This window comes from Odontomachus brunneus, unplaced genomic scaffold (genome assembly GCF_010583005.1).
Source record: "Odontomachus brunneus isolate Ranch 3 - 2012 unplaced genomic scaffold, Obru_v1 Obru_scaffold_205, whole genome shotgun sequence".
Taxonomy (NCBI): domain Eukaryota; kingdom Metazoa; phylum Arthropoda; class Insecta; order Hymenoptera; family Formicidae; genus Odontomachus; species Odontomachus brunneus.
The window spans coordinates 326,493-341,354 of NW_022639655.1; the positions used below are offsets into that span (position 1 = coordinate 326,493).

General features: G+C 33.0%; 2 protein-coding genes across 10 annotated transcripts in view; one reads left to right on the top strand and one right to left on the bottom strand.

The window, feature by feature from the left end:
* LOC116852188 (dopamine D2-like receptor) overlaps positions 1-14,862 on the top strand; it is a 452,239-nt gene that overhangs the window by 251,749 nt on the left and 185,628 nt on the right. The gene's annotated exons all lie outside the window — the stretch shown is intronic.
* On the bottom strand, positions 11,814-14,520 carry LOC116852189 (piggyBac transposable element-derived protein 4-like). Of its 3 annotated transcripts, none has more exons than XM_032832272.1 (4): positions 14,299-14,520; positions 13,826-14,133; positions 12,851-13,449; positions 11,814-12,774 (listed from the first exon to the last, which is right to left on the bottom strand). In XM_032832272.1, the coding sequence occupies exons 1-4, from the start codon at positions 14,349-14,351 to the stop codon at positions 11,899-11,901; spliced, it is 1,836 nt and encodes a 611-aa protein (XP_032688163.1). In that variant the 5' UTR covers positions 14,352-14,520; the 3' UTR covers positions 11,814-11,898. The 3 variants fall into 3 exon arrangements, with proteins under 3 accessions (XP_032688163.1, XP_032688164.1, XP_032688165.1); XM_032832273.1 differs by having other exon boundaries at positions 14,328-14,406; XM_032832274.1 differs by having other exon boundaries at positions 14,229-14,357.

A 14,862-nucleotide genomic window follows, 5' to 3' on the forward strand; every position in this document is an offset into this window, starting at 1 on the left:
AGCCTCAGTTTTTCAGTAATCTAAAAGAAAACATTAACTGATTATAAAATGAACACAATGTAGACAATGTTGAAATAAAATACATTGAAAGACAAATAACCAGAAAAAGAAAAAAATTTATGTTTTAATCTAAGTCCACAGATTATAGATTATATAAAAAATATAAACAAGTATCGTTAAATTAAATACAATATTAAAATTTTAGAGGGTTTTTAGATGCAATCGTTACAGATAGTGAACATTTGGTGCAAATTGGTTTATTGCATCTAACATATATTTCTTTAGACTTCATATCTTTACTTCTAGGACATTTATTACATCTTACTCTGGATGGCAAAATAATTTTAGACCTTTCAGTTTCTTCAGTTTTTAACATAGATGAAATTATTAAACGCAATGGCTTATGAATAAATTGAGTTGTAAGACGTCTCTTAAGTTCTACTAACTGAAAGGCAAGAGCTTTTACTCTTTTGCATGAAGAATGAATCATATTGAGTTGAAGATTAAAAAAATTATTTTCATAAAAGTAACGTTAACGGTAGAGTGAGGTCACTGTGATCCCAGACGAAAAACAAATGCATATAATTCACAGCTACTTACAAATAACTCGATGATCTTTTCTTCTGTCACACTGAAAATTGTTACTCGAAAGGTACTGAAGATATTAACGCCATACAGTTTAGGAATTGTCACGAAAGTAAAATTAGTTGGAGCCCCTGGGACTCCATTGTACCGGTTACGAGTTGAAGTAATTGGCATAAAACGATTGCGAAAAGAAATGGTAAATAGATGCATGAGAGACTTTCGAATGAAAACGAACGGATAATCAAGATGAAAGTACTTTGATATTGGAAATACCTAAGAATTAATAAAAATATCGAGTTCATAATACAAGAAGTACTTGAACCATTGATGAATAAAATTTGACTAACAATTATCAATAATATTAAGCAACATCATACTTGCCTTAAAGTTTGATAAGTTGGAGTGGCAAAGGATTCACTCAAAAATAGTGAAAGACAAGGGGATCCGTTCCCATTTAAAAAAATACGCTGGAAAAGATTGGGAAATATATAAAAGAATAAAGAACCATTAATTTCTTTGATGAATATAATTTTTTGTAAGACTTTAAGCTGCCTGTCTCTGCTTATTTTTTTAACATATAGTACGAACTTTATTCTTTAATTTGAGATCTTACAAAAGTGTCTAGCACATTTCCTCACTCGAGAGATATAAATTATTGAAAAGTGAAGATAATGAATTTTGAGCATCTTTTCAGCAGGCTTCTCAAAGTCCTGACTTGAGAGGGATATTTTGTCCAGATTCGTGAAGTTTAATAAAGTCAAACATCTATGAGAAATATCTTATCAGATCTTAAGGCAAATAATAAGATAACCTTTTGTTGTTCAATGTAATTAGAGTTCAAAGACAGAAATTGTGTATATAACATTGTATTAATTCTACACGTGTGAGAGAGAACCAGATACAACCAACAAGAAATTATTCGACGGAGATTGCCTCTTTTGGACATTATATCTGCTAAAGTTCGAAAAAAAAGACTAAGCAATCGTAAGGAAGAAGTGATCCAAAGGAAATAGAACGGAATGTGCGGCTCGAGTTGGTTGTGGGGATCTGATCGCGAGGACGTATCTCTGAGAAAAATCCTCTTCGTTGAGGACACTGGCACGATAAGCTCTACGTAAGCAGAGGACGACAGTCCGAAAGCCCCGAAAATCCGTAGAACGAAGTGGGAGAAGTGGATAAACGAGAACGTAGGAACGCTTATACCGGAAGTTAAAACAACGAGCCCGCTAACGAGAAGGTCGCTGCCTGCGTATGAAAGGATTTCGATTGTATGTCTCTTTCGTGCACGTCATAATAATGTATACAATCGCCCACTTTGCGTATCTACCACCATTTCAAAATCGCACGCATCGCCAAACGTTGTCTTATAATATTTTATTGGAAGAAACAGCGCGCAGAGATATACAATTAAAAAATTAGAAGAAACACTTGCCCACAACTTTATCGAGAATGAACATATAAAAATACAAAAAAACCTAAAAATGGAAGAAACGTTATCCTACATCAACCTCTGCTCCAAAAGTCATATTGGGGCTCTTACCAAAGTTGCTCTGGCAAAGAAGGCATTTTCCGTAGGTCTAATATATACAGGGTGATTCAACAAATATTGCCATGTTGCATATCTTTGAGGCAAGAAACAAAGGTGTTCTTCAAATTTTCAAAGCTATTCTACTTAGAAAAAAATCTTTTTACGCTTTTTTGAGAAGAGTAATTTCGAAAGTCTCCAGGGTCTGTTAAAGTGGATGAAAAACTACAAAAATGTCGATAACGGAGAGACAATCGTTAAAACATGCCATATAAAGCACCAACGCAATCATTTTATCCTTTTCATATTTTTTGTAAATATATACATCTTATATAAATTTTATATAAATGTGTGCTGCTTTATTTTACTACATCTAACGGAAAATATAACTGCGCATGCATAGAAATCTGTCTGCGAACTTTTCGTATATTTTCAAGCTTCTAAATTTAATTATTAAGGTACAGCAGTTTGTGTGTTGTTTGAAATTGTCTTGAATGGAACAAACATACATGTTCATGTATTTATATATAAGCTACAGAACTTTTGTATTGGTCAAATATTCACGCTAACTAACAATTCGTGATTTAAATTTTGAAATTCTTTATTATTTTCGCCATATATTGAGCAATGCTCCAACTCCTTTTTACGCGTACTTATACAGCGCATGTTCATGTGAAAGCATTTGTAATTCTGCGCAATCAACGACGTAAACTTTGCAGGAAAAAGTCAGTTTTTGTCAGTAAAATTTTCAAATACGGTAATCCCTACTTTTGTTTTTTGCTTCAGAGATTCAAGGTGGTAACAGTTATTGTATGACTATATATCCATGTTATCCTATATACTAACTATCCTATATCCTATATATAACTATATATACTAACTAACTATATCCTATATATAACTATGTTATCCTATATATCCGTACAACACTCTCACTACATTCTCCCGAAGTTAAGAGAGAGTGCAGTGGAAATGTTATTAAACTTATACGGAGAGTGTCTTTTTCGTCAGGAACTTAAATTCGCCATAATAACCGATTGCTTATCGACATTTTAACTAACGGCACATTTGCGTTTCTTATTCGTGGAGTTGATATAAAAAACGGGCAGATGCATTAGTTAAACTAAAGTCGAAATTGAACGGTACCAGGGAAGCCAGCCGTTAATGTATCACGCAGTAAAACGTCCAGCAGACGAGGCCGCAAGCACTCAAAGGTTAGCCAGACCAGATTTTCCCTCATTAGGTCGGTGCTGTGCTGTCCCTCGGCTTCGATCGTCCTCTCAGAGCGGCCGCCCGCAGAGCGGCGGCCCTCGTTCACGAGAAGGGACAGGATGAACGACGAGTGCGGGGGTTTTATCTCGCCGATAAATTTCGTAGATAGCGGGTGGCGAAAAAATTGGGTTAAGTCGCGCGGCCGTATATCATCGATTTTCTCTCTGATTCATATTATCCCCCCTCGTGCTTGTGTGCCCGCGTCCCTTTCTACCCCGGGACCTGCAGCACAAACCTGTTTTACGAGGCTGCAGCTCACTCCGCGCGATACATAGCGCAGCAGCTACATGCCGAGGCAGCCGCAATATCTCCGGTAAATTAGGGGCCGCGCAATCGTTCGCGGCGGCCGCTCAAGATACTTACTACGTATATATCGCGCGAACGTAAATCTCGCGGATGAGCCATTTTTTCCAGGCACACCGCGTACTTAACTCGGCGATCACGCAGCGCGTGGGCGAGTGAGAGAGAGAGAGCAAGAACGCGCCTACGCCGCGTCGGCTCTTAAATTTTATTTTCTCGATGTTTGCCGGTAATAATTTCACGAGTCCCGGGAAAACTAACATAATTACACAGGTATTTCATTAATTAGTTTACTAACTAGTTTTTCGCGGTACCGGGAAATTGGCTCCTCCAGCGCCAAACTGCATATAAAGCTTGCTGTGTTAAATAAGACCGGTTAATACTGAAATTTGACATCATTCTCTGTGGATAAATATGAATTATGTACGTGACTTTGGAGATCAAATATGCAAATACGTATACATGTATATACGTATATGCAAATACGTGCACAAATACACGTATTATCGGTGTGTTCATTGTGTTAAACGCAAGTAAAACCAAAGCCAGATGAAACATTTTTCAGAAGTTTTTGAAGTTACTTCTCAGACAAATATTTGTTGTGATTGCAAACATGATAGAGATCATCTTCCTCTATGTTTCTATGCAATAACGGTTTTACAAATACAAGGTCCTTCTAGAGCTCTGCAGCTCTCATGAAGGCATGGTACAAATTGAGGTGAGCATAAAAATTCTAACCGTTTTATGATATTTGCAGTAATTATCGAGATATTAATTAAAGAAAATTTGTGAATGATCACGCAAAATATAGTGGATGAGCTGCAATGGCGACATTGCATCTGCCATTATATGCTTGTATATTATGTCAAACTGAATAAAAAAGTCCTCTACCATTTTCCTAGTAACTTTGTAGATTTTTAATTATTAATTAAAGAAGATTAGCGAATGGTAGCTTGCAATAATATATTAATGTTCTCTAATTAATAACTAAAAATCTACAAAGTTAGTAGGAAAAAAACTTTTGTCCAGTTTGACTTAATGTACAAGTATACGGCAGATGTCGCCACTGCAGCCATCTCATGTCTCGCATGATCATTCACAAATTTTCTTTAATTAATATCTCAATAATTATTGTGAATATTGCAAATTTCTATGTTTACTTTAATCCGTACTATGCTTCCACGAAAGCTATGAATGTTGTTCTGGGACATTCTGTATGTTTTCTTCTATAATAACCAAAATACGAACATGCCACAAAGTAGCCATAGTAGACTTGCCACAAAGTAGTCTTGCCTTGGTACTTTGAGTCACGTTGGTTAGTAACTTGATGTATAAGAAAGCTACATATAAAATATATATTTTGATTAGTAGTTCCAGGGTCTCCAGGAGAAGCTTTTGCAGCTCTGCCAGCCCTTAAATAGCAGCCAAAGTTACCTCCATACTATTCGTCCATTTACTCTAGATTTCTCTCTCAATTATTTATGAATAAAAATTGCTTTTATTACCTAAACAGTGTATGACACACTTGCAAGAAATTCTCCATTCTAATGACACGTCACTTAAGTTTATATATGACGGAGAATATTAATACTAAATTTTGAGACACTCGGAAATGTACTCTCGATTGCTCTTGTTAATTAATTTTTCTGTGTTTTAAAAAGAACATTGTGCGATTTTGTTTCTTCTGTTCCTTTCACGATAAATACACAAACACAGTACATGGTGGACATAATCCTCGGGCCAACTAGACCCAATCTTTTCTATTCGTCCGCGTTTCTTAAGCGTTTCTGTAATTCAGCTATAAATTATATTTTTCATATACCGCAAGCCACCGCAAATTAATTAAAGTCAAATTAAGCTTACTTATGCTTACCCGCAGGAAGTTTTTCGGTCAAAACTTTTTCGTCAACACTTTTGTAATTAACAAGCCTCGCCGACAACTTTTCGCTAAATTAAATTTTTTCGCAATTAACCTTTCGCGAAGGGAACGAGAGATTGGTACTCTGCTGTCACAATAATATTCTTATTGATGTACCTTTTCTCAAGCGCCATGCGCTTTTTGTGCATGCGCATCGGCTTCGCACTTCACCGTATACAAGCATCCTTTACGAAAGAGAGAAAAAATAAAGTCTTGAATGTGCGGTTTACCGCAGCCATTACGTCAGTCGGAACCATCGGACTTTACGATTTCAGTTGACTTTGCACTCGATAAAACGCAAAAGGGTCCTTACACGGACATTACTTGCGCCCGCTGGAAGACGTAAGTTTCATTTGCGCTCAATTCTTTGAAAGCACCCTTGTCTTAAGCGCGCTATCGTTTCAAGGGTACTGTCAGGATTGAAGATACACGACGTCGTGTCCCCGCGACAACACCCCAGCTGTAAAGTCCTTCTTCTTCGTGGACGGTGAAAGCAATTTCACGCGCTGTGAACGTTAATTGCTCGTTCACGAAGCCGCGCATACGCGAATGTATTCGCCAAGTTTTTACAAAATATACTGCATTGTGATACAAAGCGCCTTACCATTGCTACATCAATGCTACAGCGGATTAGAAGTTCCGAGTTGACTCGATGCAAAATCATGATCACGAAGAAAATCATTATTTTCCATGATTTGTTAATCTTCAATGTTGCATAACTTTAGCACCAGAATCTCAGGGTGCCGCAATGGCAGACCGGGATAGATTCGCAAAATGCTTCGTTTATGTATTTATTGTGAGAGGAATGGTAGAAATGGAATCGGGAAATGTTCCTTTTGGGACATAGGTACTTTTCGTTGAATTTTATTAAATCCTGCACACAATGGAGGAAACATTAAGGCCGGGGCTATATGCCCCCAGCGGTATGTTCCTTATATGGTTTTTTTAATATTTATCTTGAGAGGAATACTTGAGAGGGTACAAAATTGCGAAATGATCCTTTTAAAACATGAATTTTTTTTCCTGAGTCTCAATCGGAATAATATTATATTTAAGAAATAGTCGAAACTGATTTGATAATAACAAAGTAAATGTTCGGGCCTCTCGAAATTTTATATTAACATTCTCCATCGTGACTAAATAAAATTATGCAATGTGTTACTAATTAAAATGAAATTTTTTACATACAAGTGTATGATATATTGTTTCTAGTAATAAATTTAATTTTTATTCATAAAATAATTGAAATAGAGCATATGGGCGGACAAAGTAAAGTTGGCTCATAAATGAGGCCTGGCAGAAGAATTGTGGAGACCTCTCGAGTAAACTCTGAAACTGAAACAAAATATATAGTTAACAGGTATTAATATATAGAAGATTTTGTTTTGTAATAACTAAAATACGAACATGCAATAACATAGCCGTCTTACCCTGATACCGAGCTTAGTTGCCCAGTAATGCAAGGTAAGGGTCACGTATAAAATATGTATTCTGATTAGTAATTTCAGAGTCTACGCGAGAGGCCTCCTACCGGTCCTTAATTATGGGCCAACTTTACCTCGTCTGCTCATAGACTCTATTCGTAGCAAAAACATTAATACATAGAAGAAAATTATCTCTATCATATTTATGCAGTCAGTCACAACAGTTAGTTACCTGAGAAGTCATAATTTCGAGATTCTAAAATATAGGGCATCTAGCCCCGGTCTCCTTTAAATATTAAGCATATTTTATACCTAAAACAAATTATTTTTCTTATCTAATATCATTTTTATTCCTGATTCCTAACTCCTAATTCGTAATGCGTCAATTTATTCTATTGCTTTGTATCTAAATAAAATAATTTTATTTTCCTCTAGGATTTTATATTACTTTTAATATTTATTCCTATTTATAATATGTTATTTATAATATATTTATAATATTATAATTTATAATATGTGTTCAATTATGTACAGGGCCTTAACATTGGAAAAATATTGCAGTTTAAAAAAAGAATGGACTTATTTGAGAGTTAAATTTCAGTTAAATTTTCGAGCGTCTCGATATTTCACATCTTGATATTTAACATCTTCTATCGTGAGTGAATGGACTTAAGTGACTTGTTATTAATTAGAACGAAGTTTTCTGCAACTATGTGATATTATTATTTCATAGAATAAAATTTTTACTTATGAAATTATTCGGAAAAATTATTATAAAAAAATGAACGAATAGCTACGTCTGCAAGTGATAAGAAAACATTGAGAAAAAATATTTTAAAATTTATTTTTATAGGATGTAAACTTTATTCATACAAAAATAAACTTTCACAGAAGAATTTATAACTTACAAATAAATTTTCAAATATTTTTTCTCAATACATTAGGGTAGAGTGCTACATGAGATCACGCACGTTATCAGTTACAGTCAGTGGCACAAGAGCATGTTTGCAATAATTCAAACAGTAGGTACCTAGCATATAATATTTTTGTGTTTCAAGGTTCGTAATACACGAAGTCAAAATGCATTGAAAGCTAAATTTTAAACTCGTTCATGCCTACACGATAATCGTACGTAAACGTCTCGAAATACAGAAGTTAAAATGCACGAAATGAAAATGTGAAAAATACGTTGTTACAATAAATTTGTCCTCATAATACGTTGTTACAATAAGTTTGTCCCGACGCCAAACTCATTGAAAAAATATAGACAACCGTATTGATCTGAGTTTCGGAAAAACAGATTTTTACTTTGAAACAGCAGTCGTATCAGCTTCGCACATGACAGTCATTAACAGAAACATTAGAGGAAAATCTTGTTCAGAATATGCCTCCTCGCTGTCGAGGCTTACTCGATAGTAGAGAGGACTGAACACTGTACTAGGTAAACGCATTTTAGTGCATATAATATACGTTAAGATTATATTCATTATTTTGTAAAAGACTGTGTTCTAGGAAAAACAAATACTAATACGCTCTTGTGCCACTGACTGTACGATATAGTTTGGTACAATGTCAAAAATGATAGATTCGTATCTTAATCTCAAAGAATTATATATCACATCAATATATATTACAATATATATTATCAATTATATATTACATTAATAGAAATAAAAAATCACTGTATATCGATTTTTTTCTGAAGACAGCAATAGCAAACCACATTTATTAGAAAAAAGTTTGAAATGATGCGATTTCTCAAACTGTGTATGTATCTTATAATTTTGCTTACTCTACTGAAAGCTAAAACTGACTACTGGAAATATACAATTTACAAAATTATATCATGAAAACATATAAACAGATAGCATGAAAAATTGTCTTTAACTTTTTTGTATTGTAATCGTGGTTGTAAGTCGGTTTGCACATCTTTTAACGAATAAAGTTGCAACGTTTTAAGTTGAGCCACTGCTGATATGTATATAGTAACCAGTTATAAATATATAAAAATTACTCTTCTTTAAATATATATAACTTTCTCTGAATTTAAAATAAATTCTTCTTTCCAAATCTCACAAAATATCACAAATATCACACTTTTACTGTTATTCCGGCTTTTGTCATAACTATGGAAAAAATTTCAGTTCAGAAAATTAAATGAGATAAACCAGTTGAAAAATTCGTTGGAGAGAAGTAATATCTTTATTACTGTGACCGAAAACATTTGTCTGAAATCATTTAGCTGCATTAAAACTCGATTAAGATAGCTGAGAGCAATTGGTGCTGAATATAAATGTCCTACGGGAATCTTTCTGTTCCTACAACGGGGTTTTTCATTTACCAAGTAACAGGAAATTCGGTTACTCTAACGAAGTTATTTTCTCCGTGTGATTACAGCATAAATGTCAGCAGTGGTTTTCAATCTTGATAATTTGAAGCGTTGGAACTTTATTTGATTAAAAATGTGCAAGCTGATTTACAACCGACTGTACAATTAATTATAATGATTAGTTAATAGAAATCGGTTAACAGAAAAATTTTCACTGAAATTCTGAAAATTTCGCGGTCGTGTCTCGGTCTTTTTTTGATGATGAGAAAAACAATTTGAAAGATCTTTTATTAGCGTCGATGCGGCGGTAGCAGGCCAGTTTTCGGTACATGTAACATATACATGTATGTTATATGTACCGGAAATTGGACACGTCCTTTGCGCCAACAGAAGAAATTGCATCGTTGCATTACCATGACCGCGGGCTTCTGAGCTCGCACCTCTTTGTGCCCGGCACAAACGTAATTTCACGCACTGCTAACATTAACAGCGGCACGTACAGTCTCGTTAACGACGAGATAATTTGGGACCATGCTAGCACGTGATATCAAAAGCTACGATTTTGCCGCTGCGCCATGACTACAGTCATCTCATTCGTAAATCTCATTAGTCTGTCGCGCTATCGTGGAGTTTTTTTGTCAGGAAATCGAGACAGAATGCGGAGTCACGAACAGGCGCAAATTTAAATGCGCATCCACCAGTATTTTGCAGTTACCTCTAATTTCTCATTCTATTTATGTTAACTACATGAATTGTTAACGACTCATTAGCCGCGCGAAAAACGTCGACGTATTTCTTGTGTATCGAATGTATTTATTGTTTCGATTGTGGTTGTAAGTTGAACGTGAGCTCATTAGTAGAGTTCCGTATTGAGAAAAATCCCTGGGTTATCAGAATAAAAACACATTTCTTGTCTGATGAGAGTTAGGAAAACAAATCGAACAGATACCATTGTAAATTATTCTTCATTATTTGTCATTTTAATAAACATACATTACCTGGAATAATCATATTTGTTCTCGTCTATTTATTGGATGTACAAAATTTATTGTACGCGTACGACTTATAATAGCAGTAACATTAACAAATATAACGACTAGCATCGTAATAGAAGATGTGGTCTGTTTAAAAACAAATGAAACTCTCGCGCCGCGGTAGTTCGTGCTTGAGCGCACGTTACCAAGTTTAGTCAGAGCAAGGCAGCTGCTGTTAGTGTGGTACGTACGTATCTATTGTTTTGAATGTAATATCGCAGCGTAGAAAAGAAAGTTAGTGGAGCAGATAAAATAGAAACGTCTGAAACATTTAATTTAAGCGAAAAGTTATATAAACATTTAAATGTTAGGTTTCTTTGTTAATGCAATTGATTTGTTGAAACGTCAATTCTAATCTTTGTTTTTTTTTAAGTCTAATCTTTGCTAATAATCTGTATATTGTTAGCAGACTAAATTTATGATTTGTTGAGTAGCAATATCTGTCTCCATTAAAAAGGTGCTCAGTGCAGCAAATTGAAAGTAAAAAATCATTTATTCTCAATAATAATTTATTGCACGGGTACTGGTATTTCTTTTAAATATCAAAACGTACTCTCTCAATGCATATCAGTAAAAGTAACATCGATATGTGACATTGATATTATTAGAGTTGTGTCGTAAATTTCAAGACTGTTTTTCATATAATATTAATTATGTAAGATATTGCAAACTATATTAAAATATATAAGCGACTGTATCACGTACGCCAGTAGAATACGAGAGTTTTGTGCTGCGCCCCATTAATTAAACTAATATGCAAGTTTTACTTATGAAAATTATTATGTAACTTTCTTAAAGAATAACGAAAACATTAAAAAGTAAAAATGTGTTTCTTATAATTTCTTTATAAAAAAATTCCAAAGAAATCCTTTTAATTCATGCCTAAAAACTACCCAGAATACTTAATGTGTGACTAGCTTTATCTTTAGATATAATAAGAGTTTAAGAACAAATACAAATCATATAAATAAATTATTAAACCTTCGCATACACACTGGGTGGTTGTCACCCATAGCAATTTTCAAACAACTGTATTTTTTAAATATTAATGCTAAAATTCTGAAAAAATTCATAGTTAATGTTTATAGTAAATTTAATGTTTATAGAAAGTATTTATATGCTTTTGGTATTAAAATTTAAGAAATTTCATATTAAAAAAAATTATATTTCGCGATTTCGCGAAAAAAGTGAATTTTTGCAAAAAAATTTGTAACTTTTGTAACTTTTATTATTTTTAAGTAAAAATTTAGCATTTTATTGTTGAAATGTTTATTTTTAAAGAAAAAATTGTCTTGTAAGTCATCTTTGAAAAAATATATTTATTTTGAATATCAAAGTTCCATTATTTTAATATTTGAAAAAATATTAATTTATAAAAATTTAAATAAAAATAATAAAAATTTATTAAAATATTAATTTATAAAAATTTTTACGTATAAAAATGTAGTTTATTGATTTTTTTATTATTATAGACAACTGAAAAAAGTTGTATAATTATGAAATTACATAAATCATTCTAATTCACCACAATCTAAACATAAATAAGTGCGATGATTATCACACATCGCACGCAAACATGAAGGACATTGCATTTTTGTCTTACAGTCTTTTTTATTTTCGCAAAGAGTACATCGCCTTTGTTTGTTGAACTGCAACCTTTCTTGATTGTTAACATTTCTATCTCGAAGTCTCAAAATTTCAGCGATGCCTCTTTTTATATCGGTCCTTATTGTTGCTGTTTCATAACGATCTATTAAATGTTGTTGGCAAAGTTTTTTTACTATACCTTTCAAGCAATTAACCGCAGTTAATGTATTTGGATATACATGTTCTTGAGCATTTTTTAGTTTGCATACATATAAAATCCTGGCGTTTACTTGAGCCTGGTCAAGAATTCCAAAAAAAAATCGAAGTGGCCATCTAAGTGTCTTTCTCGATGTTGTATACGCATGACACAGTTGGTTGAAAGTATCGGTACAACTTTTTGTTTTATCATAGTGCAAAATTGCAATTGGCTTATTTTTTTCTCCGATATTTGCTGACTGTATGTAGTTACTAGTCAATAAAACAATTTTATTTTTTTTTAGTGTGTGCGCAACCAATATGATGTCATTGTGAAACACAAATTTTGAGGAAGGCACTTCTTTTCCCGATACTTTCATTTCCGCTGGTATTTCGCGTTTATTTTTACAAATAGTACCAGTCATGCGGATCTTATATGGCTCATCCTTCATTTTTTCCATCAGTGGAATCGACATAAACCAATTATTCGCGGTGACACTTCTGTTGGTATTGTGAATTGGAGTAGTTACTTCCTTAAAATAAAATTCAGGAATCGCTTCTGTGGTTCGTGTGTTGGTTTTCCCTAAATACGGAATACCGTTTATCTGCAAAAAGTAATAAAAATTTATTAAAAAATAATTTATAATTTACTAGAAATATATAGAAAATTTTTTAAATTACCAAATAAAACGTTTTTGCGTCGTTTAATGTGATGATTTTCAAACCATATTTATCTGGTTTTTTCGGCATGTACATCTTAAACCTGCAGCGACCTCTAAACTCAAGCAACTGTTCATCTACTGTGCACCAATTACTTGGTTCGTAAAAACGTGTACAATTATTTATAAATTTTGTCCATAATTCTTTAATTGATGCAAGTCGGTCTTCTGGATCACGTGTCTTCTTATCGTCAAATCGCAAACAACTACACAAAAATTCAAATCTTTGCCTTAGCATCACACATCCATAAAATGATAATCCATTTTCCTTGTTCCATAATTCACAAGTGTCAACATGATTTAACTTCCATAATCCTGAGTAGTATAATAAACCGATAAAAGCCATGATTTCAGAGTTATCAGTAAGATGATGATATGTCTGCTTATGTTTATCGTTGCCCATAGTAGCATATACATCTTCAATTTTTGCATTGGTATGCTTAACTATCAAATTCACCATATCAGCATCAAAAAGTAATTGCCAAAATTCAAAAGGTGAATTGCAGTTTCTGGCTTTACCTTTAGGACTAGGAATAATATTTACTTCTTCATCAATTCTGTCTATAAATGAAAAAGTTATGTTTGGTTTTAGATTTATACTAAAAACGATGAAAAAATTAATTTGTACAAAATTATTTTGTAAAATGTTTGTAAAACTTACAAAATTATTTTGCAAAACTTTTTTATTTCATTGAGCAAATACAAAAATTTTACTATTTGTTTTTATATTTCATAAAATATTTTTGGTTTAATATTTCATAAAATATTTTTGTATATAAAATATATAAAATTTTCGAAAATAAAGTCCAATTTATAAATCAAATTTGTACGATACGACAAGATGACCGACAAAGATGCGCAGAGTACACAGCACATATGGTTTCATTACTGACTGCGCACGTGTAAGTTAGATAAGAACAAAAACATTCTTGATTACCTGAGCGTCGTATCGGACCTACGGTATTCCAATTAAAGTCATTTTTTTCACGTAAAATAGATGTTGGTCTATCTCTGGCTCTTGATATTAGAATACGCTGGTCTACTGTACCACTTTGTAAATTATCATCTTCAAAACCAATATCCATTTCATTGTTCGAGCTTTCAGAGCACTCCGAATCACTTTCGTAAGAGTCTTCAGATATGTGACTTTCTTCACTACTCAAAGCATCTTCGCCATAGTTCGCATTTTCTTCCTCTGCAATAACTGCTCTGATCGACCGACGCTGTAGATTGTAAGCCATAGTGCTACGAATATTTCAGACACAAATAATTATATTAGATATATAATACTTATATTAGATATATGAAGAAAATAAAATTCTAATTATATATTTATTTACTTATGTTGACCACAAGAAAAGATGAAAATTAAAGGCACACTTAACTACAAGTAAATTACTACACACTTACTACAAGTAAATATAACGCCGTATACATACACGAGGTAAACACTCAACATTCATTTCAAACGGCTACTAGAAGCTAACTAACACTTATTTTGCTAGCAGAATGGAATCCAAGCATAATTAAAGCCCCAAACTACAATTAGATGGCGACACTAGTTCCATTTATTGCGGTACTTAAAAGGTACAGAGCGCTGAATTTGAATTATGGATGGTAACCACTCAGTATGTATACGAAGGATTAAATGCAACAAAATTTGCTTTTACTGATACTGAACGATGACAGTTAACGATTAAAAATATGAACATGTTTTTTTTAGCTACATCATATAATATTTAATATCCACAAACTTTATATAAATTCAATCCTTTTTAAAACTTTAACACCTTTGTCATATCAAAACAATATTGGTTAGTGAATTATGTGTAGAGAAAAAATACTAAACATTGATAAATATCCATTAATATTTTATTAACATTGATATTTTTTTGCGTATTTCCTCTACATAAAGATTTACATCGCTTCTCCTTACACACACTTTTAATCAGTAACATTTGTGCAAATGTTATA

Coding starts and splice junctions, on each gene's coding strand:
- LOC116852189 (XM_032832272.1), bottom strand. CDS start 14,351: ATGAATGTTGAGTGTTTACCTCGTGTATGTATACGGCGTTATATTTAC. Junction 14,134..14,298: donor CGGCGTTATATTTACTTGTA/GTAAGTGTGTAG, acceptor AAATATTCGTAG/CACTATGGCTTACAATCTAC. Junction 12,775..12,850: donor ACGCAAAAACGTTTTATTTG/GTAATTTAAAAA, acceptor TACTTTTTGCAG/ATAAACGGTATTCCGTATTT.